General features: G+C 45.6%; 1 protein-coding gene across 3 annotated transcripts in view; it reads left to right on the top strand.

Moving 5' to 3' along the window:
• Window positions 1-27,963, top strand: part of htr4 (5-hydroxytryptamine receptor 4) — a 138,236-nt gene that overhangs the window by 81,375 nt on the left and 28,898 nt on the right. For 2 of the 3 annotated variants that reach the window (XM_065469733.1, XM_063492679.2), the window contains exons 5-6: window positions 8,139-8,292; window positions 13,223-13,824. In XM_065469733.1, the coding sequence (XP_065325805.1) occupies window positions 8,139-8,292; window positions 13,223-13,824 (756 nt within the window). Of the gene's footprint in view, window positions 1-8,138; window positions 8,293-13,222; window positions 13,825-24,811; window positions 24,903-27,963 lie in introns of all 3 variants that reach the window. The other variant, XM_063492689.2, reaches the window with a different exon arrangement.

Genomic DNA, 27,963 nt, shown 5'->3' with positions numbered 1-27,963 from the left:
AAGCCTCATTACAAGTTGCTGTGTGGCCCTGCGGGCCGGTGCTGGATGCTGACGATCGCTGTGCTGTGTATCATTCACTAATGATGTGTCCATAATCAGAAAACAGGCAAGACTCAGTGACCTGTCTGAGGCCTGCAGGCTGAGTGCAGAATAAATGTTTAATGACTCTGACCGTTAGTTATCTGTTTCACACCAGTGAGCTCCGTCTCTCACATGTGTGTGCATGTATTTTTAATGCAGAGCCACAAACAGCAAAGGAGGAAATGGTTTCTTCATTAAATTATCTGGCTGCAGGAGCTTTGTATTCCTGTGTATGTACAGCTGTCTCTGCATCCCGGCACAGCTTCAATTACCAATTCATAGCAAGGCAATTGCCCGTCATTACCCTCGAGCGCCCTGTCCCCTGTGAATCATCAAATCTACTGTGCGCTGCATTTTCCTCCCCTACCTGCTAATTAGCTGCACACACACTTCCTGCTTTTAATGTGAGTGACAGAGAGGCATGTTCTCATGCATCATTCTGTTCGGCTTCTCGATTATAAAGTTCCTGCTGTTCCGCACGCGGCCAGCCGAGTCTGTCCTTTCCTAACAGTAGCTGAAGTGCACACGCTACAAATCGCATATGTGACACAACCGTCCACACGTGTGAAAACATACCGTCATTCTGATTAAGAGTTACAGGTAATGTGATAATTAATGAGCAAGGCTGGTGAGCTTTAATAACATGTCATTACTGTAAGAAGAGGCAGCAGCTGCTTTAGAGCAGTTTGTAAACCGTTGAGCGATAATCACAGGTCGTCATGTGTCTGCTTGTTGCGCTGAAAACCTGACAGATGTCACCGTGTGAAAGTGCAGCAGTTTTCTATCCGTCAGGCAGAGAGAGGCTGGAGCTCCATATGGTGGCCAGATTAAATGTTCCTCTGATACTGTGTAGCACTGGTTCCGTTACAACAACTGGGAAGTAGAAATTCTTCATATGCAGTTTTACTTCATATGAAGTTTTACTCTGTAAAACATTTCATGTAACGTCGCGTCTGCTAGCACACTTTAGCCCCGACAACAAACCTCTTCATGAACCGACGGGTTTTCCACCCGGACAACAAAATTGAAAAACCATATCGCAGAATTCATAGCGCGGCCCAGCCAATTCCAGTTTCCAACAATGGCGGCAGCTACTTAGTTTTAATATTACTCTTATTACTCTTTCTGTCTCACACAACGGGGCACACTCCTGTCGAGGTAGAAATCAGAAAAACATTTATCGACAGAGACACTGTGAATGTGTAGAATAACCACGGCACAGAAACTGAAGGAGAAACTGTGGAGCTGAACCAGAGGGTCCTCATTTATAGTTAGCATGAATATATAGACCTGATAGAGAGTGTTGTAAAGTACAGCTGAGCTCATGTTGAAGCCGTGGTTGGGCACAGTCTGCAGGTCCTTATAAAAGCAGTAATCCTGTCCAGTAGGTCCAAGTTTGGGCAAAGCACGCCGATGCTCTCTGGTCTCAGGGTGTCACATGTTGTTCTGGACTCTGAGGGTTAGCCTTTTTTGGAAGTGCATTCGGGCAGCGTTTCCAGACTAAACTGCAGTATTTGATGTTCTGGGAATGCTAATGAGAGCCAGTGCGCTGCTCTGGACTTTGGACCACTGCAGCAGCTCCGTTCTTTCCTGTTTCAGCCCCTCTGGTGGAGATGTGCTGCTAAATTTGGATCTTTTCTCCTGCTGTGCTGTCATGAACTTTAACCTTTAACCCTTAACTGACAGCTACAGAGTCTGAGGTTGTGCTCCTGGGTTTTTGTGATGGACATGCTCTGGTTCTGGCTCTGCTTTCAATAAAAGAATGCTGAACAGAAACCTGTAACCTGAATCGCTCTAGGCGTGATGCTGGGTTATTGCTTTAGTGGCGAGGATACAGGCCCCGAGGATCATTTTTATTGGCTGGAATGACTGTTCATTAGATGTTACAGACACAAACCGAATCCTGAACTGTTATTCACAGAATTACAAGGTTAATGTTTAAGCATTTAAACATTTAAGCATCGAGTCTGATTATAAATCATTATATCATCACATCAGAAATCACTACTTTAACATAACAGCTATGACGTACGAGGATGTCTTCATATCCCAGCCAGTGTATAATGAGGTCCATCCAAAGTCCTCGAGCCTTCAGGGTCATTAGTCCGCTGTGGACGAATATGCAGCAGCTGTTTGGTGAAGGCTGGTTCTCCTGGTCCTGCACACGTCTCAGCCGTCCTTGATGATTTTATTCAGACTCGTCCTTAGCGGCTGTAGCTGCTGGGCTGAGCTGGACCTCTGGACCGTGTTTGTGCTGTTGGAGCCCTTTGGAATATTTTAATGACATCATGTGACCAATAACGGGGCTGCTGTGAGGTCACTGTACTAACAGACCGTCCAAGAAGTCTGAGCTCCGGTTTTGGAATTTTATTTGAATAAACTGGGAGATATCCATGACTTTGCTTAGCGGTACAGTCTATGGTTCCAGCTTGCTATCCAAGCTAGTGTCTGATCACTGTATCACTCCATCCTCTCCACAAACAAGATCCTTCCAGAAAACTACCAGTGTGGGGTAAAGCGCTAACTGACAGACGACTACACCCATCTTTATACGCAGGAAGTGCGTACGTGGAAGTGCTTGAACTGAGACACAGCACCTGTTTCCAGCAGTACTGCTGCCAGAAGGCCACCAGAAAGAAAAGCACAGGTGTGGCTAATAACACGGATTACAGAGAAGCTGGAATAAAACAGAGTTGCCCACTGTTCACTGCTGTGGCAGTAATCCATGACAGCCTGACTGGAGCCACCCGGATCCAAGCGAAATGGAATTCAGCCATTATCCAGTCATTTATATTTGAGCTTAACTTGTCCAAACATGTTGAGTGAACGGGGCCATTTGAACAGCAGCTGGATTCTTGTTCCCTCAGCCTGAAACAGGTCAGAGGTCGCCGTGGCTGCTGGAAGAAATAACTCTGAGATTCTGAAAACACTCAAGTTCAAACAGAAGCTGTGTGTGTGCGGGTTGGAGGGGTGCAACAAAAAGAATATCAGACATCAAGTGTTTCGCTAATTTTACAAAAATATATATTTGAATGGAGCTGGAGAAGAAAAGAAGAGAGCAGCTGCACAAGAAAGCTTCTTATTCATCTGCTGAGCTGAAAAGAAGTGAATGAAGACTAAAAATAGCAGAAACACCTCAAGGACGATGCTACGAGTAAAAGGCACAAAAACACTCAGAGCTGAATCAAATCATTTTAAAGAACAGGATAGAGAACGGTCTCTATCATCATGAATTCTGCTTTCACAGAATCTGATCAAAGATGTCATCACATTAACACATTAAACAGATCTGAGTCTTATAATATTACTGGAAAGTTTTGCTGTCAGCGGTTTGTGAATGATCCAGTCTGAAAGCAGGTCTGCATACACTCGGGGTTCTTGGTTAGCTTAGCATTAGCATGCGGTCAGCACAGATGTTTCTGTCCTGGACAAAGTTCGCACTTCACATTTCGTATTTGTCCTTAATGCTATAAAAAAAATGCGCTGTCAACCGTGAGCTGAAATCAGCTGATTGCAGCAGCTGTCCACCTGACGTTCAGACACGTAACTGAAGAACCTTTGTAACGTGAGTAACAACATAATTGTAACTGTAGTGTGGGTTCTGAATTCATCACTGGAAAATGTAATGTGATTGCACCCAGCTCTGTCAGTAACATAACTCATGAAAGTAATACAGTGTTCAGAGATCATCCAGCCCACTGACCATCAAAGCCACAGTGAGAGGCAAATAAAAGCAGCCGAATTTAACAGTCATTTTGTTTTTGTCTGCACAGCAGAATGAGGTTTATCAGGTTGCTGTGGGCCATGGAGAGGAAATCTATAGCGAGGTCTTAAAGCAAAGCATCATACTTTTTTATTGAAAACTTCATTGCTCTCAGACACGTGCATCTTCGGTGTAGCAGGAAATTGTTTTAAACCTGTTTTCCTATTTTTACATTTCCATCCTAGAAGATACGCATGTGAAGGAACATTTGGCGGCATGCGGGTTTGCTTGTTTCCAGAAATCAGCTCTGATATTCTGAAATAAATGATGAATTAAAATGTAGAAAATAAACAGGGGGAGTGAATTATAGGCCCGCGGTCACGACATTTACCTGCACTGTGTGTCTTTGTGCTTTTGTGCTCACTGTTGGCTCTTTGTGTGTATTTCAGCTTTCATACAATACTGGGATTGACAGTGGAGCTGGACACACCGGGGAGCTGTGTCATTCAGACCTCCACATCCACACTTAAATAATCAATCTGCAACCTTTCTCCACGACTATTTTAGGGATTCAGATAGAAAAGGCCCTCTTGACCTTTTTTAATGCCACTGCACATGCAGACCACACTTTCACTCCAAATTACCGATGGCTGTGAAATGCCAGTCGCCACAAGTAGGTAATGAGGGAGGATCACAGCAGAGGAGGCAGAAATAAAATGTCCACAGAATACAGCTGTGATACAGCAGCAGAGCAGCCTCAGTCAGACTTATGAGGACACACAAAGGTCACAGAAATACCAAGTTTGGAGTTCAGCGGACAGACCGCAGTCAGGCCGGGCGCTGATTATTTCTAGAAGCTGCAATATTTGCTTTTTTATCACTTTGGAGCAATAGAGCATCGACACGCAGCAGCTGAGCACAAACCTGAGCTCCAGCCAAAACTGAGTGACGGCGAAGTCTGTGACTCACACCGCACTGTGCACACCACAGAAACACTCAGTGACAGTACATGAATATTTGAAATAAAATAAAAGTTTATGCTGTGTGCAAACATCTGCATACAGCGTGTTCTTTTCTCTGTCACAGCTGGAACAGCTGTCCGGTGTAAGCAGAACAAGCCTGTGTGTTACCTGACGAGGACAAAATGTGAGAGCACAAGATTGTGTCAGCACACGCCGTGGAGTCAAGTAGAAATCGTACACGTTTGCTGACCTGATCGATGAAAGCTTTGATTCCACCATCATAGAGAAAAGCTTTCTGTGTGTTTGCTGCTTGAAACAAGCTTGACGAATGCTGAGCGTGAACTTTGTTCTTAAACCCAGAGTGCTGAAGTCAAAGGGGTCGAAGTAGCTGAGCAGCTGCCGGACCCAAATGCAGAACTCAGGAGTGGAGCAGATTTGCCCTCTAAACACTAAACAAGTGAAAACACTTCCAGTGGGACCTCAGAGCTGGGAGCTCAGCTAGAAAGGTACGAGGGATGGCGTGACAAAGACCAGGGGGAGACAGACACAGTAAATGCACAGCAAGGCAGAAACATGGCAGGAACAAACCAGGGACAACAAGACAGAGGAAGCAAAACTGAACATAATGCACATGAGGTGAGGGACTATCAAAACAAAACAGGAAGTAACTAATATAAACACCAGGACTAAGATACATGGGCTTGGCACAGAAACAGAGGTGAACAGGCATGGAGACATGAGTGACTGGCACAGAAAGACTGAACAGGGAACAAGGGGAACTCAAGAAAGAGGAGAACAAGACGACTAGACCAGGGGGAGACAAAAGGAAAAAGCAGATGAGACGGGAACACAAAGAAACATGGAAGGGAATGACGAGACACGAGGCTTAAACTATACACAAGCACAGGAGACAAACAACTACCAACGGACAACACGAAGTAACAAAACCTGGAATCACAAGCAGGCGATTACTAGACAATGCACAGAGAACACGGGGAAACATGATAACGAAAACAACTGAGAACAGAACCCAGATAAGAGAAACTCGAAACACTAAGAAATGATCTCAACCTGACACAGAGGGACGAGAGACCAAATACAGAGATGGATTAGACAGGAATACTCAGAGCAGAGCCAGATGAGAAACCAAACTTCAGAACATCAAAAAACAGAAAAACCAGGAAAGTCACGCACAACAAGCTGGATGTAGTTATGTAAATACACACACACAGAGATTAAGCACACTTTAATCATCCCTGAGGAAAGACAATAAAAACAGTAACAGGCTGAACTAATTATATAATACATCATATTACAAAGTTTACGAAGTATAACAAAGAGCTCTAATATATATACAAATTTTTCAAATTAAATATCAAGAATATTACAGAGCTGAAATATATAAGTGTGGCAGGGCATGGTCTGTGGTGCAGCTGTGGGGGAGGCGGACACACCTGAGCAGCATCAGCAATCACGCTCACTGGCTTAAAAGTAGAATGAATTGCGTCCTAGGGGCCTCGTTGTTGTTGGTGTGTTCGGCTGGCAACTGAAAAGCTGCAGCCATGTGTAAGTTACGACAACCGGAAATAAAAGAAAGTGTTGAAAAGTCAACGTGTGCAATATGTGGTCGGGTCTGCCATGCGTCTGTTACAATAAGATGGACATGTTACTTTACCCTGTAAAACTTGTGAGCATGTGCAAAAACTATTGCAGTGTATACTGATTGGTTAAACTGCTGTTTTATCACCTGGATATCAAACACCACCTTTAACGCAACAGCTTAAATCAAGTAGAAGGACTCGTGGGAGTCTTCTGTTCTGTATTCCTCATATTTTGACTTCTAGTTATATTTTTGGACTTTTATAGCATTCTCCTGTTTGTTGGTGGTCTGCATTTCCCTCTTCAGTTCTTATTGTTCACTTCCTGTTTCACTTGCATTTCTGATAATTGAGTACACCTCTGTCTTGTTTCCTCCCAGCTGTGGTTAATCCTCATTACTCCTCAGTGCGTGAGGGTGTCTGCTTACCCTCACTGTGTGTTTTCGGGTTCCTGTGTCTGGGTCTTCACCTTCTAACCATCCACACAAGTTTGCAGACTCTGCAGCTTCAGCACAGGAAGAAGTTTTACACCTGAAACGAACACACGGCGGCTCACAGAAGCACTTTGTGTGCAGGAGGTCAGGAGGTCCGTTTTGGTTGGTTCACTTTATCTGTTTTCTGTCACGGTGGAACAGGCTTCAGCTCAGTGACCAGATAAAAGTGCAGATATGGAGGCTTTGTTCCCATGAGGAACGCCACATCTGTCATCGGAGCTTTGATAAAAGGATTAATCAGCCTCTTTATCCTCATCCTTCTCATTTCTCTTTTCCTCTTCCTCCTTTGTTTTTATCTTTCCTTCCTTTTTTAATAGCTTCCTCTCCTTCCTTTTGTTTCATGTCTCTCCCAGTCTGTTGCTTAGAGTGAGACGTGGAGCTTCCCTCAAGTGTGTGAAGAGGCAGAAGTTTGAACATCAGAGGGAGGAGTATGTGTTTAATAGAGCAGGGTTAGAGTTAGGCCAGAATCAGCATTATTATTGATTTTAAATCATATTTAAAGGAATACCCCACCACAGGCCCAGCCCTCTGTGTGCAGTGTTGGGTTACTGGCAGATGCAGCGGAGGATCCAGGTTTGTGCCTCTGGGAGACAAGTGGCTGAACAGTGTGAAGAAAAGGCCTCAGATGGTCGGTGATGGTGTCAGCATGGCTCCTCTGGTCTTCAGCTGAGCCTTCGGGATGCAGAATGGGGCAATATAATTGTGATCGAAGGGTGGGATCAAAGCAGAACAGATGGAGGACAAAAGCAGAAAGGCGAGACGTGAGGGCGGGATGAGAGAGGAGGTACAGAGATGATGATGATGGATGATGATGAGAGACAGGCTCTCTCAGTGGAAAGAGACATTACGGGAAAGTAATGGGAACAGTTTCATTCCTGAAGTCAGTGCTAATTGGTGGCTTTTATTGGTGGTTAGCATGTTTTTGTAAACGTTGGATTGTGGAAATGTCCTCTTGTCTCGCTCTCTGAAACTGGAAAAGAGAGCCAGGAGGTCGGGGGGGACTGAAGCCAGTTTATTCACAGTGACTCTTTGTGTTTTTGGCTCTATTCATGGATTTGCTCATTTATTCCAGGCAACAGAAAATAAAATAAGAGATGCTCGGACTCGTCGATTCCTTTAACTTTCACATGCTCTACCTGCAGCATTAATATCGAACCATTTCACAGCTCGCTTCCTTTTCTTCTTCTTCTCTTTTTCAGGTTGGGGGTGAAGCTGTGTGTTTGTGGCAATTTTTAATGAGTGTGTGTGAGTCTGCTTCCTGTAATCATACTTACGCTCTCTCTCTGTCATCTGCCTGCAGATACTACGCTATCTGCTGCCAGCCTCTGGTCTACCGGAACAAAATGACACCCATGCGAGTGGCTTTAATGATCGGTGGCTGCTGGGTCATTCCCACTTTCATCTCCTTCCTGCCCATCATGCAGGGCTGGAACAGCATCGGCATCGACCACCTGGTGAGTGCTGCGGGCTGGCGTCCGCGTGGGAGGGGGGTTTGTATTCACAAGTTCGTGGCAGTGAAAGCTGCCCGAGGAGACACAAAGACGAGCCAAAGATGGAAAAAAGCTGAACAAAATATGTTTAGCATAAACAGAAAAAAAATGGGATTCTGGGAAGTTTTTGTTTACACGAAGAAGAAATGCTTCATGCGTCCCCATGGCAACAACAACAACAACAACAGCATATCAGACACAGAGACAGACGGACGAGGCTGCCGACACCACAGACACAGGGTCGAGTCATGTTTAAGTTCAGTTTAAGATCCGCTGCGACACAAGTGCCGCGCGAAGTATGGAAACAAAATGACGCGCTCACAGATTCAGTCTGGGTGAGCGGGTTTCACTCAGGCCGGCGTGTATGAGGCTTTCAAGAAAAACCTCTTTCCTTTAAATGTTTATTTCTTCTTGCCCTCTGAAAGTTTTATCTGAAAAAGAAAATTCATAAAATTACTGAGTTCCTAAACACTGAGACGAGCACCCGGGACACTCTGGAAACACTAATTTTACCTGGAACATCCCAGAATATTTACACGTGTGTTTCCCTCCCACCAGCCTACATATTCCTGTGTATTATACTGTGTATGATTAACATCCAGGTGTAAGACAGATGGAAACAGTGTGAGCAGAGAGGTCATTGTGGAGCTCAGCAGCCTGACAATGACCAATGACCTCTCCGCGTGTCAGGAATAACTGACGGAATATTAATGAGCTCACAGCTTTGGTGTCATGTGCAGAAACGTGTGCGTCTCTGACTTCAGAGGTACACCTGTGAAGCTGCAGGTATGTAGCGACTTCTGCTGCAGGTTAGGCTCACTGACGTGAAGGCAACATTCAGCGGCTCGATGACCTCTGACCCCTCAGTGTATATCCATGAAGTAATTAGAATAGTTCCTGAGACCAGCATCACTGCCTTCTGATGCACACGCAGTCATTCTGACTATAAGCTGCCTTAAATACGACAGAATGCTCTGAGTTCAGGGGTAAAGAGTTAACCTTACTGCCAAACCTCTGCAGTGTAAGCATGTCAGATATACTGTGTTCTCTGCTGTTTAAATGTGGAAAATTCTGCTTTAACCCATCCATCTTCCACTCAATGAAAACAGTCCACTGAGACTGAGGTGTTTCGCTCCATATAAGCCACAGTGATCACAAGGAACAGAGCCGATTCGCTCCTGGGCCCCCCTGCAGATGTGGATCAGGCTGCCTGACGTTGGGACGAGAATGGGGCAGATAACACTCCCACTGAGCTGTGACTCAGTAAAAGTGATTCCACTGTGTCCGACACACAGCCTGAAGAGCAGCACTGGCTCACAGAGCATCTTCATCCTCTCCACCATCTCCACCTGATCATATTTACTGTCTGTATAAGCTAAGATAAGATAACCTTTATTAGTCCCACACGTGGGAAATTTGTTTTGTCACAGCAGGAAGTGGACAGTGCAAAAGTTATGAAGCAAAAATTAGAATAAAATAAAATAAGAATAAATACAGTACACAACTGTACAGAATAGAATAAAATAGAATAAAATATACAATAAGATAAAAATAGAATACAAATGCTATATACAACTGAGTAAAAATACAACGATGCCAGAAAAGATTATTGCACTTAGTGTTATTGCACATTTGTGGATGTGTGTGTTTGATCAGTTAAAGTCTTTGTTGTACAGTCTGACAGCAGTGGGGAGGAAAGACCTGCGAAATCTCTCCGTCCCACACCGTGGGTGCCGCAGTCTCCCACTGAAGGAGCTGCTCAGTGCTGTCACAGTCTCATGCATGGGGTGGGAGATGTTGTCCAACAGGGATGACAGCTTAGCCACCATTCTCCTGTCACTCACCACCTCCACTGGGTCCAGAGGGCATCCTAGAACAGAGCTGGCCCTTCGGATAAGCCTGTTCAGTCTCTTCCTGTCCCCAGAAGAGATGCTGCCGCCCCAGCAGACCACACCATAAAAGATGGCTGAGGCCACCACAGAGTCATAGAAGGTCTTCAGGAGTGGGCCCTCCACTCCAAACGACCTGAGTCTCCGCAGCAGGTACAGTCTGCTCTGCCCTTTCCTGTAGAGGGCGTCTGAGTTATGAGTCCAGTCCAGTTTGCTGTTCAGATGAACACCAAGGTACCTGTAGCTGTCCACAGCCTCAATGTCCATACCTTGGATGTTCAGTGGTTGCAGTGGAGGATGTTTGTGCCTGCGGAAGTCTACCACCAGCTCCTTTGTTTTACTGGCATTGATCTGGAGGTAGTTCAGCTGGCACCAGTCCACAAAGTCCTGAGTCAGTCCTCTGTACTCCTTGTCGTCCCCATCAGTGATGAGGCCGACTATAGCAGAGTCATCAGAGAACTTCTGCAGGAAGCACTGGGTGGAGTTGTGGGAGAAGTCTGCAGTGTAGATGGTGAAGAGGAACGGAGCCAGAACCGTTCCCTGTGGGGTCCCCGTACTGCAGACGACCCTGTCCGACACACAGCCCTGAGTCCTCACATACTGTGGTCGGTCGGTGAGGTAGTCCAAAATCCAGGTAGTGAGGTGATGGTCCACTCCAGAGTTCTCCAGCTTGTCCTTCAGAACCGAGAGAAGAATAGTGTTGAAGGCACTGGAGAAATCAAAGAACATGATTCTCACAGTGCTTCCAGCGGTCTCCAGGTGAGCGAGGGAGCGATGTAGGAGGTGAATGACGGCATCATCCGCTCCAATGCCAGGCTGGTAGGCAAACTGAAGTGGCTCCAGTGATGAGCTCACAAGGCGCCGAAGCTGAGCCAGGACCAGCCGCTCCAGGGTCTTCATCAGGTGGGATGTCAGAGCCACCGGCCTGTAGCTGTTGAGGTCCTTGGGGCGTGAAGTCTTTGGCACTGGTACAACACAGGAGGTTTTCCAGAGCTGTGGGACTCTTCCCAGCCTCAGGCTCAGGTTGAAGAGGTGCTCCATCACACCACACAGTTGGTCCGCGCAGGACCTGACGACCCTCGAGCTGATGCCATCTGGACCCGCTGCCTTCTTGGCTTTAATCCTCCTCAGTTCCCTCCTAACCTGGGTGGTTGAGAGAGACAGGCTGGAGCCTTGTGTTGAGTGTGTATTGGATGCTGTTGTTGGGGGTGGGGAGGAGTGAGCAGGGTGAATAGAGGAGGTGTGAAGTGTCTGAGGTGTCAGAGGTGGAACAGCAGCAGTGGGGGTGGGTGAGTCTGCAGCCGATGTTGGAGACTGCCTCATGGCTAAATCAAATCTGTTGAAGAAATGATTCAGTTCATTTGCCCACCTCACATCCCTCCCAGGCAGAGAGTTCTGATGTTTGTGGCCTGAATTGGTTCTGAGGCCTCTCCAGACTTCACCAACGTTGTTTTGCTGAAGCTGGTTCTCCATCTTCTGCCTGTAGCTGTCCTTCCCATTCCTTATCAGTCCCCTCAACTCTCTCTGCACCCTTTTCAACTCCTCTTTGTCTTTGTATAAATCTGATTCAGGTGAGAGCAGGTTACTACCTCTGTGATGAGTGGATCAGTCAGTGTCAGGTGATGCAGTGTAGCCGTGACGTGACCACACAGTCAGTGAGATGTGTGGGGGTGTGTGTGTCCCTGTGTGTGTGTCCATCCTGCCTCACACACTCATTTATATTCCTCCAGCTGTCTCGGCTGCTGCTCGCTGTTTTCAGAGATGATGGGCTCTGGTGTCATAAACAGTCTGATAAATAAAGTCTTTAACAACATGACCATCGCGGGAATCATTCTCACATGTGTGTGTGACCGAAAACAAACACAGAGGGAAGGTTAGAGAGCGAGTGCACGTGGAGACTGTGAAAGAGAGAGAGATTGTCCCCTGCCACCATTAACCTCGCTCGCCCCGTCCATCTTCATCCAAACGCCAGCAAAACTTTCTCTGAGCTGCCTGTCAACACAAGGACCGGGGTCACACAGACACACACACAGTTAGAGACACACACACTCACACAGTGGCAGCGGCTCTCGTGGGGCTCATTAAGCTGCTGAGTGTTGCGAGTGATTTTGGCACAGATCACGTGGAAACGAGTGTTTTGTGCAGACCTGTCAGGCAGCTGGAGCTCGTGTCACTGCTGTTTCTGATGTGCTGATGACTTTATGAAGACAGCTCTGTGGTTTATCCTGATCATTTCCATCAGTGAGGTTTGAGTCTTTCAGGTGTTCCTTCATTGTGTCACCTGAGCTTTTTCTGAAACACTCTGCCATACTAACATTTACTGTTATTATAACAATGTTCTTTTAATGTTCTGATCATTTCAGCTTTGTGTAACTGCATAAATTAGACCGACGTGTCCTCATAGGAGTTTGGAAGTTTCTTTCCATGCTTACATTAATTACATTTTAAGGACACATGCAAATGTGCATAACCGGAGCATAAGACTCTACCAACAAAATGTAAGCAGCATATTTTATAGGTATAAATAACAGATATACCGTGTTTCTACACTGTAAATGGACCCTTTGATCACATCAAATGCCCAAATCCTGTATCACGCCTGTGACTAGACAAACTAGACTCATGAAAACTAAAAGGACTAGAATAAAATAAAAATGATCGACTGCAGAGAGCGCTTTGGTTCCCGTTAGTTCAGTCATTACGGGCTTTGATGGATGTGTTTCTGGAGACAGACATCCTGCACTGATTTTCCTGCCTCTGACACGTGCCCTGCATACAATCATTAAAAACGGTGAAAGTAGTAAAAGCTAAACTCAAATAAGAAAAACTACCCAGGAAATCGAATTTAAAACCAAAGGTCAAATGAAATGAGAGTAAAACTAGAGAAAAACAGATAAAGTGGAATAACTGCAGCTGGTCGCATGTTACGGACAGCACGGTCAGCTGGTCGCAGCAGCAAGCTGAGCCTGTGCGCGCACTGACTTTTCTCCCTGCTCTTTCACCAGATTAACGAGCGGCGCTTCAACAACAGCAGCAACACCACGTCCTGCGTCTTCATGGTCAACAAGCCGTACGCGCTCACCTGCTCCTTGGTGGCCTTCTACATCCCTCTGGTCCTCATGGTGCTGGCCTACCAGAGGATCTACATCACAGCCCGGGCGCACGCCCTGCAGATCAGCATGCTGCAGCGGGCCGGAGGAGCTGGTACCAGTGCCGCCGGGACTTCTGGTGGGGTCGGCGCCGGTGCACCGGATTCTGCCGACCATCAGCGCAACCACCGCATGCGAACAGAAACTAAGGCGGCAAAGACGCTGTGCATCATCATGGGCTGCTTCTGCCTGTGCTGGGCGCCGTTCTTCGTTACCAATGTGGTGGACCCCTTTATAGACTACACCGTGCCCGAACAGCTGTGGGCTGCCTGCCTGTGGCTGGGCTACATCAACTCCATGCTGAACCCCATCCTCTACGCGTTCCTAAACAAGTCCTTCCGCCGTGCCTTCCTCATCATCCTGTGTTGCGGGAGGCAGAGGTACCGCAGACCGTCCATCCTCGGCTCCGGCGCTCCGTGCACGGCCACGCAGATCAACGGCTCCACGCACGTGCTCAAGTAAGTCCTGTGCCACCCAGAGACCGAAGGTGTGCGGTCATACTCGGCCCGCTCATTTACAGTCATACAGCACAGTGTTTATTGGTCTGCACACAGATAAGCTTGACCTGGATGCTGTGGGGGTGGGTGCTGTTGCCCCTTTTTTCTCTAAATGTTGGGAAAACACTCAAAACTAACTGAACATTTAGGAAAACTTGCACGACATCTGGTGCACGCAGCCATTTTAAAGTTTGAATGTAGCTTGTTGGTATTACAGCACATGTAGCGCAGGGTTTTACAGTCACCCCAGACTTTAGTGTATTGCTGCAGTATTTCTGTTTATTGGTATTTCAGTAGTAATCTTTCATCACGGCTGCAACCACTTCATGAATTGTGCACATAGAACAGGGTTGAATAGAGAAAACTGTGTTTCCATGTGTGTTAGAGACGACCTTATCTCCGTAAGTACCCTCTCCTGTCCCTGCACACTCAAACGCTGCCTTGGCTTCTGACTCGTCCACCTAATGCAGTGTGTGAAGGTAGAAACGTGTTTTACAGCGATAAGGACACGTGTGTTGAATATTTTATTTTTTCAGTCTGTTTTAATAGAAGGATCTTATCTGTGTTTGGGAAAGACAAATGATGCAGTGCAGTCCTGTTTCTGCTGGAAGGATTGAGCAGAGGCTGTTTATGTGACTGAAAGATGAGTCGTATGTTTAAGAATAAGACAGGAAGCTGTTACATCTGCACCACCTTTCATCTCCGCCTATTACACAGAAACATATGGTGTAGCCATAGGTGGACATCATGTCTTCATACAGGACACAGGTTCATACAGATTCTGTCCCTCTGTTCCCTTCATTATCCTCAGCCCAGGTGTTCTTAGCTCCTCACTCCTTTTAATCCTGCCTACCTCCTATTTCAGGTGCTGTGCAGTATTGCAGGACTATTTCAGGTACTGTGCAGTGGTTCAAGTATTTCAGGTGCTGTGCAGTGGTTCAAGTATTTCAGGTGCTGTGCAGTGTTTCAGGAGTATTTCAGGTACTATGCAGTATTTCGGGAGTATTTCAGGTACTATGCAGTATTTCAGGAGTATTTCAGGTGCTGTGCAGTGGTTCAGGAGTATTTCAGGTACTGTGCAGTGGTTCAGGAGTATTTTAGGAGTATCTCAGGTGCTGTGCAGTGTTTCGGTAGTATTTCAGGTACTATGCAGTATTTCAGGAGCATTTCAGGTGCTGTGCAGTATTTCAGGAGTATTTCAGGTACTGTGTGCAGAATGTGAAACATGCTCCTGCTCGGGCAGACTTGTTGAGCTCTACACGACTGTGAGCTACGGTTTTTGTGTTGTTTCAGTTTTCTCATACCTGTTCATTGTCTGCAGGACACACACATGGATGTCAGATATTACTGGAGCCTTCATGTTTGAGTCGCGGGGCGTTTCTGTGTTTTCTGTCGGCTCTGCTGTGTTCCTGCCGCTGTGGAATCAAACTGTTTTCATCCACAAATGTTCAATCTTAACATCAAATTTAATTTAGTCTGCAGAACTGCAGGCTAAATTAAATTTTGCACTCCTATTAATATTCTATACCTCCATAACAGAGTTTTCCAACAGCGCATGTTATTTGCTTTCAGTAGGAAGAATCCATGGCGTTCCATAATGAACGTCATTAGAAGTTGGATTTCCTACCTGGTGACTTTTTAAAATATTTGTACTTATCCTGTACTAATATTTGACTGTAATACAGGTGTTATAGGCGTGTTATTCACCACACACACATAATTAAGCCTCCTGGTGATGACACTCCACCGTGCAGCACCACCTCTGGACTGGAGGACATTCATTAGTCGTAGTTTTGCGCTCCCTGGTGAATGATCAGGATCTGTGGGCTCTATGGAGGCACAGCAAGGTGTTGATCTAATGTACTGTATACTATACTGTATCTGGTGCTTGTGTGACCTCTCAGATTAAAAATATCCACATTTCAGAGTCTGACAGTCACGCTCAAACGCCCACAAAGAACCTAAACATACAAATGTGATTCCCAGGATACCAGCTACATCTGCACACACCTGGCAGGTGACAAATAAATGATGCATCGCTCTGTCCATCATTTCTTTTTCTTTTGGATCCCTTTGGGATCCAGGATTGTCCTCCTCATGTCTCTGCGTTGTACTCTGAATGCTCCACACTGCTAAAGAACGTTTTCAGCTTATTACCATCAGTCTTACCTGAATTACCTGTTGTTGCTGTTCCCACAACAAGTGATGAATATGGCTGATAAGACATGGAGAAAACAGACGCAGCATGCATATTTAATATTTAGCATCATGTTGCGGGTAAACGATGACCTCGTCTGCGATGCTGAGACTCGAATCAGCTTCTGATTCACTGATCGCAGATAAAGCAAATCAAAATGAAATGTAAAATAATGAAAAAAGAGGCAGAGAACATTTCCCTTTTCTGCTCTGTTTCTTTTTCTTTCTGTCTTCAAAAATCTTTTTATGAATAAGTGGATGTTAATGTGAGCAATAAGGACATGTTTTTCTAACATTATTAAAATAATCTGGTTTCAAAGCTTCCTGCTGGTCAGAATCGGCATCCGCGCACCCCGACACGTCATACTGCTGAACACTTCAGGTTTAGAGCGTCTCTGGTCCATTATGAGATGGTGGGATTGAGCTCAGTCCTCAGCAGCTGCTTTTAGGAGGACTTCACCCGGCCTGGTGTTGCTGCTGATGCATTGCTGTGAGCAGTCAGTGAAAAGGTGGCATCCTGCTTTAAAGAGGTCTTGGACACGTTTGTGCCGCAACATGCGGGAAGTGAATTCATTTAAATAGTCCGAGTGAAAGTGGCTGGGAGGAACGCAGTTATTAAAATCGCATCAGGCTGTGTTAACATATCACAGCATCAAACCAAGCTCAACAATAAAACAATACAACGGAGTCGGTGTACACCTCGTTCATCATCTTCATCATACCCGTTGGGTTTATTTATGTGAAAAGCAGACTGGCGTCACTTCCACCACTGCACTGTTTCACACTCTGTGAGGTTTAAAGCAGTTAGACAGAGATAAGCCCGGGGACGACGCCACAGCAGAAGCACCTCTGCCTGTATGAAGGGAATAATTGTATGGTAATTACACCACCGTGGTTTTTATTTCCAGGTGACTTCACACTAATGAAAACACAATTATGTATATTATGTTCCAGTCCTGATGACAGATCCCCCTGAAGCCTACACCGGCTGTATTTTACAGCAGCCCTTTAGCCTGACAGAGGAGGAGGAATCACTGCCAAATGCAAAAGGTGTGTCAGCACGCTCTGAGATGGCTTCTTTGTCTGTAACATTACAGCGAGCACTCAGGAGCGAGACCCACGGCAGGATTAATATGTGTCTGATTCACACAGGGCGCTGAGTCGAGCTCTCGCTGCGCTCTGACATTATCCACAGGAAGTGACGACACACTCGTCTTCAGCGACTCCTCCATGCAGAGTCACCCTGAGCCTGTGCTGTCACTAGGTCCATCTTAGTGTGTGTGTGTGCATAGGTGTCACTTCATCTAACAAACTGGGCGTGTGTAGGAGGATGTCATGGAAGCTGCCTTTTGGGAAATGACGTGTTGATAGACGTGGCGCTTGGTGCTCATTTGCTCTGAGTTCATTCCGGTTCAACCCAGCGTGCTCTCTGTATCAGAGCCAATCACAGGCTGCAGGAAAGTCATGACTCAGTCAGGCAGATAGTGACACGGCCCGTTACTGTCCCGTTGTTACTGTACAGTTATGAATTTGACTGAGACGGCTGATAAACGTGGAGGTGAAAGAAGCTGACGCATACGAAGAAACAAATGAAGTTATGTGACTTCTCGCTCCTGCTACAGGAAATAAATCTAGTGGAAAAAATCACATGTAACACAGTGGATGAACACAAACATATTAGATGCTATAAATAAGAAGAAGAAAGTTTGGAGCTGCACGCAGGAAGATGAATGTCTCAAAGACGAGCTGGGACTTATAATTTGTTTTGATCTGACGGTAATAATTAGAACCAGCAGAGACATAACCAGGACACAAACACTGAGTCAGGCCGCTCCGTTCACACAGAGCTGCACACAGTTACAGAGGAAACCTGTCGCAGTGACAGCAGCGTGAACACGACCTGCGCTTTGGCTCCTGTTCCACACTGCCTCTTATTCTTTACTGGCCTCTTCATCAGGCTTCACTGCTGCATGCACAGTCAGCAGACTGGTCCAGTTTTACTTTGACGATAAAGTAAGATGATGAATGTATGTGTTGTTGTGTAGTGAAGATCAGCTGTTTGTTTGATGCACACTGTGATTATGATGAAGCACCCGAAGGAAAACATAATACACAATACTTATAGTCTACACACACACACACACACACACGTTAGCCTGCAGAGTGTTTGCAGCTCTCTGGGGTCATATATCTGAAAGTCGTTGGTGCTGAGAGAACAAACTGGATAAATGATTCTTCACAAAGATGAAAACAGAAAAACATTGACTGTGCAGAAGGAAAAAAACAGAGGAAGAAAATAAGTATGAGAAAATGATTTAAAAAGAGAGAAACATGAAGAAGGAAGCAGGAAGAAGAACCAAACGGGAGAACGTAAGGAGTTAAAACGAGCCGGTGCGATTTAAGAGGAGAGAAAAATGAGGAAGAGGAGGTGCAGAACAAAGAAAGGCCGAGGAAGGTGCTATCAGCGAGAAGAAGAAAGAAAAAAGCAAAGAACATGAGATGGAGGGTAAAAGCATCCTGAGGAAATGAAAGATAAATGGAAATATTTCAGAATTTAATATCCGAACATTTATAATTGTTCTGGTTCCGTGACAGCAACCTGAAGCACATTTTACCCTAACTTAATGGAAGATCTCCATCATTAGTGACACGTTGAGTTTGAGTCACAGAGGTGGTTAAACACACAGCAGCTGCAAGCAGACCAACGGCGAGGCAGGAAATCCAGATCATGGTCTAAACACGAGCCACCGCCATGAATTATGAATATAAAGCCAAGTTAATACAGTTTGTGGACTTTTTCTGAAGATGGTAACAAAATTTACCTCTGGGTTGGTGCTGTGATGGTGACCAGGGAGTCATTTTAGCTGGATGCTAACAAAGCCTGCCTCGCGGTCCACCCTCATCACAAATACGACGACCTTTGGCTCTAAAAGCTGATTTTACGAGTTTAAACTGGTGTGTGACATCAGCTTCATTTCTCCTCCGTGTACAGTCTCTGGTGCTGATGAGCCTTCGGGTGGTTTTGTTTTCCAGCAGCAGATCCTAGCAGACTCTTCACACACCAAACATCACAAACCAGCCGGTGAGAGGTGGACATGTGGACAATAGAATAGAATAGTCCTTTAATTTTCCCACAAGGGGAAATTTGGTTGTATCAGCAGCAAAAACACACATATACAAACAGAACAGGACACAGAACAGAAACACAATTTTTATATATTTACATCATGGACAATAGTTACCAAAGCAGAGTACTGTAGGTTATTAAAATTAGAGTACAGATAAGTGGCAAACCCAGGTTGTAGTGTGCAAACAGAGCAGGATACTGAAAGATGTTTAAATAGTTAAGAATATTTAGAATAATTAGAAAAGTACAGATTGTGTATTGTACCTGTGCATTAAAAAGTATACATGTAACTTCCAATAAGTGAGTGTGTATATATAAACTGAGAAAAGTAATGTGCAAGTTATAACAGTAGAAGTTGTTACAGCACTGATGTAAACATCTATGTTTGTTGGGAGCAGTTTTGATTGTACAGTCTGACAGCTGCAGGGAGGAAGGACCTGCGGAAATGCTCCTTCATGCATCTAGGATGCAGCAGTCTGTCACTGAAGGAGCTCTGCAGTTCAGCAACATTTACATGCATGGGGTGGGAGACTCTGTCCCTCAGAGAATTTATTTTGGCCAGAGTCCTTCTGTCTCCCACCACCTGCACTGCACTGTTCTGGGTGCATCCCAGAACAGAGCTGGCCTTCCTGATGAGTTTATCCAACCTCTTCCTCTCAGCTGTCGATAAACTGCTGCTCCAACATAGAACACTGTAAAAAATGACGGATGACACCACAGAGTCATAGAATGTCTTAGAAGCGCTCCCTGGACTCCAAAAGACCTCAGCCGCCTCAGCAGGTAGAGTCTGCTCTGACCCTTCCTGTAAAGAGCATTAGTGTTGTGACTCCAGTCCAGTTCATTATTCAGGTGAACACCCAGGTGAACACTCTCAATGTCCACTCTCTGGATGTTCACCGGTGTCAGTGTGGTGGCTTTGCGTCTCCGGAAGTCCACCACCAACTCCTTGGTTTTTCCGGTGTTGATCAGCAGGTGGTTCTGCTGGCACCAGTCCACAAAGTCCAGAGTTCACTGTCTGTACTCTGAGTCATCCTCACCTGTGATGAGGCCGTCAGAGAGCTTCTGTAGGTGGCAGCATGGGGAGTTGATGGAGAAGTCTGCAGTGTAGAGGGTGAAGAGGAACGGTGCTTTTTAAGCCTGTATCACTTCCACTGAGCTCCCTCAAACGAACCTCCAAAGCTGTAGAAATGTTCCCGGTAATGACTCCGGGGCCTCGTGCTGACTTATGAATGTTGTATCTGTGTCAGAGCGGTCGCACAGCGCTGCTCTGAGAGACCTGTTCTGATATTCACACTCAGAGATGTTTTTTAACGTCATCTTCGGTCTTTCTCTCCACATAAAGAATTCCTCCGCAGTTTTTTGTATTTCTGTAAAAACATGAGGCGCTCTCCAACGACGCACAGCCGAGGGTAATCTCCTTCTGACAGACACACAAAACACTGAAACACTCTGTACTTCAATTAGCAGCTAATTGTCTTTTCAGATGGAGAAAATCAGCGCATTAGCATCTCATATTGGATAGAAAAGTGGCTCATTTAAACACGGCGCCTCATCATATTAAGAGAGGGATTATTGATGTGCGTATTATGTGACTGATGCAGCTGAGCGTGATACACTGAGACGCACCACCTCAGGCTGTCTTCAGCCAAAGTGTCAAAGTTTTCTAAATGAAGACGTGATGAGCGTTATTCAGAGCAGGGCGCTGTGGAAGCAGTGACAGATCTGGGAGAAGGGACAAAATCTTCCATGAAAGTTTAATTCTGACTTAATCAAAGAAGTCAACGAAATGAAAGACGCTGTACGTCTTCACCTTTGGCCTCTGCTGTGTCCTTGCCGTTGCTTAGGATAAAAAGTGTCATTTATCGATCTGTGCGCTGCTGCCAAAATGGCCATTTTCTGCCTCATTGGAACTGTTTCTATTGGATTGCAGGTAGAACTGTTAGGTCATAATTGAAGGCAGTTATTAGTGTGATTTAGAGGGAGGTTCCAGTTCTTTCAGGCAGCGTTTTAGTTCATCACAGCGAGGATAAACTGCTTCTCATCTGCAGATGATTTGATTGCAGATCACAGCTCTGCAATCAAATGCTTGTAAAGGTGGAGTTTTTTCACACGTGCTACATGCTTGGTGTAGGTGATTTTTGAGTTTTGCATGTGTGGTTTCCATGTATGCAGATATGAAATACAAGCAGGCTGACTAAATTTAGCAGGACAATGACTTGAAGAAGAGCAGGTCTTCTAATCTGCTGAACTGCAAATGACTCAGTTTAGCCATTCTTAAAATGTGCATTTGGAGGGAACAATTACAAACTTAATAAAAGCACATTCACCTTTCTTCTGACTGCGCTTTTTAAAATTCTTAAAAATCTAGCAGCGATGTAAAGCTGATTTGAAGTGCATCTTTGATGGTGCACAGACACACTACATACAAATCTGCTATGCTCTATATACTATATATACCGACTATATATACTCGCAGGAGCAGAACAAACATCTGAATCCACTGGAGCCAAAACAACAGGAAGTCTGAACTATTGGGAAGAACTGAGTGAGAAAGACCTGAGTGAGGTGGACCTGATTGACAACGACCTGAGTGAGGTAGAACTGAGTGACAAAGACCCAAGTGAGGTAGAACTGAGTGACAAAGACCTAAGTGAGTGGACTTATTCTGGGTGACTTTCAGCTTTTACTCACAGCTGCTGAATTAACAGCGCAGGCTCCGAGCCCCTTCACTGTGCCATGGTTTTCATTTATTTGTGTCCTTCTCTCTTTTTCTACTAATTATTCTTCCACTTTTCCACCTTTCCTGCATACTTCCTGTTTTGTCTCCATTTCTTTCCACTCTCTTCATATTTTCATCTCTTTCTTTTTGCCATTCTCCTGATGTTCTCCCTGTTTGCTTCTCTCCTACTGACAGCACATTTTCAGTGTGTGTCCCTGTGTTTGGTTACACAATTTACACAGATACTAACCTGAAGCAATACCACACACACTGTCCCATGTGTGTGTGGCTAGTGTATCTTTGCATGGGCACTCCTGCAGATGATGAAAAGAGATGCAAAATTTGTATTTTTGCATTCTTGTTCCAGTTCTTATATTTGTTTCTGCATCATGTTTCACATCTACATTTTTGCTTGTCTGCGTGTGTGTGTGTGTGTGTGTGTGTGTGTGTGTGTGTCTGTCTGCATGTGTGTGTATCTGCATATGTGTGTGTGTGTCTGGATTGCATTGTCTTGCAGATATAAACAAAATCAGAGAAAATCCAAACAGGAAGTGCCTACAAGCTCCGGGATGAATGCTGACAATGCTGTCGGCTGCATTCAGCCCCAGACTCACAGCTGCAGCTACTACTGCACATGCTCACACTGAGGCTCTGCCTGCACATATGACAGCTTCAGTAACAACTTGTGATAGGCTAAGCTGAGAGGAGTCAGCTGAATTTAAGTCTGATCTTAAGACTCCAAGCTCAGGTAAAGGTGAATAATATAGCATGATTTCAAGCAACTGCGGGCCAAATAACTGCTGGCAATAGGAAGTAAAGCAACTACTAATGAGAGTAACAAATACAGTTGATTGACATGTCAGGGTTAAGTAAATGCGTTAGAGGGTTGCCTAGGAAACCGGAGCCTGGATCATCTGTAAGCAACCGTACGTCAGTGATGTGTGATGAGCTGATGGCTTCCACTGTGGACACTGCTTAACTATTATAAAAATTCTAACCAATGAAATGTCAGCACAAGGACAGGACAAGGTGTGCCTTGAAGGGGTGGGAGGGGCTTATAGCGGAGAGGCTAGAGGAGGAAGCCCGTATGTGTCCAGACTCTGGGCTGTGTCTGTCCTCGCCGTGTACATGCCACAGCTTTAAAGCAGCATCAGCTCGTTCATGTATTCAGACCCAGAAACAGCCGGACTCGTGTCCATGTCTGACACTTTTGGACAGTTTTCTGTCTCGTCGTCCTGGCTGCCGTCTCTGTGGGAAGTTTTTGTGGAGGCTGTTGCATCTGGATCTAAAAACCATCCCTGATTTCCCTTCAGAGCGTTCTTCTTATCCAACTCTGAAGTGTCTCCAGCTTGTGTTTCCAGCTGGTCCGAATTTTATTTCATTCATCACTGCAGTCATGGTGGATCTCTGGCTACGATGCTTTCAGCATCAAGCCCAGAGGAGTTCATCAGGTCATGAGCACGAGCAGCGTTAGAAGCGTGGTTTATTGCCCTCTGTGAGCCCTCTAACCTTGGTGGATTTTAACCCAAGCTGTGTGGCTACATCCAGATAAAATCCTTTCCTGATTGCCAGATTTGGCTCCTTCCCTCATCCTTCGGGTTGAAAGGTTGAAGCTGGCGTTACATTGGAGTGGTTTTCCAGACAGCGATGTAAAAACAGCCAGTGCTGGAAGCATTGATGAGCGATTGATGATTAGAGACAGCACTGCAGATATTGTCAGATTTTCAGTATTTACCAAAAAGTATTTAAAAAAAACATAAAATTCAGCTGATCGAGGCTGACGCTGCAGCTCCCAGAGCAGGTTATAGCCTTCGTGGAAGCACCAACACCCCTAAACCGCACTAATACACAGCTGTTCGGGCATTTACATGTCCCTCGTTTACCTGTGCCACAGGAATCACAGTGATGGATGGTGTTTACAGGAACAGCACTTTCAGTAGTCTGCAGAATCTTTCAGCCCGATGACCAGAAATCCCCCACAGACTGCACATCTCACATCACAGCTCTTCTGAGGTCTCGCTGTGTGTTTTCACCACCACTCACATTTTTATCACTGAGCGTTTTATTGTGGACAGGGTGTGTGTGTGTGTGTGTGTGTGTGTGTGTGTGTGTGTGTGTGTGTGTGTGTGTGTGTGTGTGTGTGTGTGTGTGTGTGTGTGTGTGTGTGTGTGACTAACCTCACCTCTCACACTCAAAGGCAGTCATCGTGATCAAGCTGCTGTAGAGGTCGTCAGTCTGCAGCTGTGCTGATGTGCTGGTATTTTCTTTTCTCTGAACGCTCTGCAGAGAAAATGTGAGAATCATTGGGACCATCACACCGCACCCTCCACCACCCCAACCGCCCAACACCCCCAATAAGCTAATATAAATGAGAAATACATGGCAACAACCCAGCGGAGGGAGTGTGGTGTCGGCGTGAGCTTTGTTTATCCTTTCAGTTCTTATTTTCTGAACATGATGCACACACACACACACACCTGTGCTGACCGATGGCTAGTCTGGGTGTAAACTAACCTTGTTTTTCCCTTTCTCTCTCCCTGCCTTTGTTTACTCCTTTCCTATTTTGTTTCCTTCCCTCTCTCCTTCCTCTGACCTGCTGTTTTTCTGCTCATATTTTCATTTTTTTTACTACATTATGAACATAAATCACAATTTTTTTTCTCAATTTTATGCCATCCGTCTTTCATAATTTCTTCCTCCTGTTATTTAACTTTGTCTTTTTCTTCTTAATGTCACCCTGTTTCTACTTTCTTGCTCTTTATTCCATTCGTCATCATTCGTCATTTATCTCTATATTTTCCTTTTGTCATTTATTTTCTCTCCTCACCGGCTGCACCTGCCACCTCTGATATTGCTTTGTCATCCTTCCTTTGTGTTTTTCCCTCTTCCTCCTCCTGTCTCTCCAGCGGCTGTTCCTCTGCCTCCAAGCTGCTGCTCTGGTTCTGCAACACCAGACCAGTGCCTGTCTAGCTGCTGTCTGTCTCAAGGCTCTATCAAGTGAGTCTGCTGCCTCGCGCGCACACACACACACACACACACACACACACACACACACACACACAGGTCAACATCTGATCTGAGATCACTGAGACTCATCGATTTCCCACTGTGTCGATCACGATAAACAATGATGCTGAAACTCATGCATGAACTTTTCAAAACAGACAGAAGTTATATGTGTGACAAAGCTTTAGTCATACTTTCCTTTCATAACTCAGCATGTGTGTATTCATATTTTTTTCTAAAGGCCTGAATATTTTTTAACATCAGGCGTGGGTGAAGGTTTAACCTCACCGTCCTCAAGAGTTCAAGCATGACCTTTTACAGCTGCGCACCCAGAATATCAATAACAGTTGTACAAGCCGTGAGACCAGTTTTCCCGTGCTTCACTCGCGTAGGTCAGTTTGAAGAGGAAAAAGAACTCCACAGGACTCCGATGTAAAAATTTGTAACAAAAATTTATTCCACAGTTTGCGTCTTACAGGAGTGGTCAGGTTTAACTTCAAACTTCCTCAACAAAATAACCTACTACGGTAGGAAAACCGTGTGGCTCTGTTCTACCGTGCTGCCGCGTATAGCTTATACCGTATTAACTCCTTTTCTCTCTCCCCCCTCCCGCACCGCATGCGCTAATTTGCATACAGCCGTGAAGCCCGGATTTTACTATAAACACGAGTCCTTAAGGCACATGTATTCATGGTACTACGTAACCAAACCAACACAGCAATAAAATAATTTTAGTTCCACCATAAACATGCATTTACTTCCTAAATTATTAATTACACAAGCAAGCTTAACAACAGCGAAATATAACTACTAAAACATATGAACTATCTTAACTTGGCTCCCACATACCGGCCCCTAATTGTGACTTTATTACACAATTACCAAATTAAACTTGTGGAGCCAAAGTACACAAACTTCAGTCTCTGCAGCTGATTACTTCAGTCCGATTCCTGCAGAAGGCAAATCTTCGTAATGGGCCTGTCCAGTACACCCGTTTTGGTTTTGAGCCTAACCTGCCGCACCATTCCTGCCTTGTCCGAGATGGTATGGATTACCTTCCCTGTAATCCAAGAGTTGCGTGGGGCTGTATCGTCAACAATAAGCACAATGTCTCCAACCAAAAAGTTGCGCAATGGACGGGTCCACCTTTGCCTCTCTTGAAGTTGCGGCAAATATTCCCTTGCCCATCGTTTCCAGAATATTTCCGCCATGTATTGCACTTGCTTCCATCTTCTTCTTGCGTAGAGATCTTGCCTGTCGAACAGTCCGGGAGGAAGAGATGGTTTGTTCCTGAGAAGCAACAGGTGATTGGGAGTGAGTACTTCCAGATCATTTGGATCGCTGGACGCTTTGGTTATTGGCCGACTATTAATAATGGCCTCTGCCTCACACAGAAGTGTATGCAGGCTCTCTTCATCCAGTGTCTGCAGCCTCAAGGTAACGTTTAGGATTTTCTTCACTGACTTGATTAATCTCTCCCAGACCCCTCCATGATGGGGTCCTGAGGGAGGGTTGAATGTCCACTGAATGCCTTGTTGTTTCAGGTGGTCTTCAATTTTGGACACATTCCATTCAGCAATGGCTCTTTTAAGTTCACGCTCTGCACCAATGAAGTTAGTTCCATTGTCAGAACGAAGGATCTTTATCTGGCCTCGTCTGGCTATGAAGCGACGGAGAGCATGGATGAAGGAATCTGTGTCCAGTGAGGCTGCCATCTCTAAGTGTATCGCACGAGTAGTTAGGCAGGTGAAAATGACTCCATACCGCTTCACCGTACTTCGACCACGTTTGATCTCGTACGGACCAAAGTAGTCCACTCCACAGTTAGTAAATGGAGGGTCATCAGGCAGAACTCTGTCTCGGGGCAGGTCGGCCATTTGCTGCTGTCCTGCAACTCCATGCTCACGCCGGCAGGCAATACACCTAGCAAGTATTTTTCTTACTGCAGAGTTGGCACCGGGTACCCAAAATTTCGTTCTCAACTTGGAGATAACATGATTGCGACCACAATGAGCCAAGTTCTCATGTATTTCTCTGAGGATAAGCTTCGTGACGTAGAGATCCTTGTTCAGGATTGCTGGCCGCTTAGACTCCTCGGGTAGAGCCGCTCTGCTGAGTCGCCCTCCGACCCTGAGGATGCCTTGTTCCAGTACCGGACTCAGTTTGAAAAGACTACTAGTCCTCTTTACCCCTTGACCTTTAGAAAGCGCGGTGATCTCTTTGGGAAATGTCTTCCTTTGACAGTAGCGAATGATTGCTTCTTCAGCCTTGGCAAGGTTCTCTAAGGTTAGCTTGTTGGTGTCCCCTTGAAACAGGCTGTCCTTGAAACCTTTCATATCCCTCTCGACTACAGGTTGAGCTTTAACAGCACTCAACTCCTTCCTTTTGCGACACAGTTGCAGCAGAATGCTCTTGACTTTAAGCATCCATGCCACCGCCCTTTTGAGTCTAAACCAGGATGAGAAGTACTGCAAGAACTCCAGCACTACATCTTCACATTCCTTGATTGTACTAGCACACACCAGGTTACCCTTTACCTCTGGGTCATCTGTAGTCAGGCCTTCAACTGGATGCACCTCTTCTGGCCACTCTTCCATGGGTTTGGTGAGAAAGTCCGGCCCCTGTAACCATGTGTGGGCCTGCATGAAGCTCTCTGCTTGGAGCCCCCTTGATGCAAAGTCGGCAGGATTCAGTGAGGTGTTGGTGTACCTCCATTGCTCTGGACTGGAGCATTTCAAGATTGCATCCACACGGTTAGCAACAAAGGTACGGAATCTACTTGTTTGATTGCTGATATACTTGAGTACCGTGGTACTATCTGACCAAAATACAGATGGTTGGAGTGGAAGCTGCAATTCAGATGTCAGAACCTTGTCCATGCGTGCTGCCATTGTTGCTGCGGTAAGTTCCATGCGGGGAACTGTAATGGGCTTCAGTGGGGCCACTCTTGCCTTTCCCAACATGAATGCGCAGTAGACTTCGTTACGGCTGTTCCTCTGTAGCAAGTAGCTTACTGTACCATAGCCCTCTTCACTGGCATCAGCAAAATGTT

Source organism: Pelmatolapia mariae, linkage group LG2 (genome assembly GCF_036321145.2).
Source record: "Pelmatolapia mariae isolate MD_Pm_ZW linkage group LG2, Pm_UMD_F_2, whole genome shotgun sequence".
In the NCBI taxonomy this organism is placed as follows: domain Eukaryota; kingdom Metazoa; phylum Chordata; class Actinopteri; order Cichliformes; family Cichlidae; genus Pelmatolapia; species Pelmatolapia mariae.
Note: the sequence above shows the minus strand (reverse complement) of the source record. Positions and strands in the feature narration are given on the sequence as shown.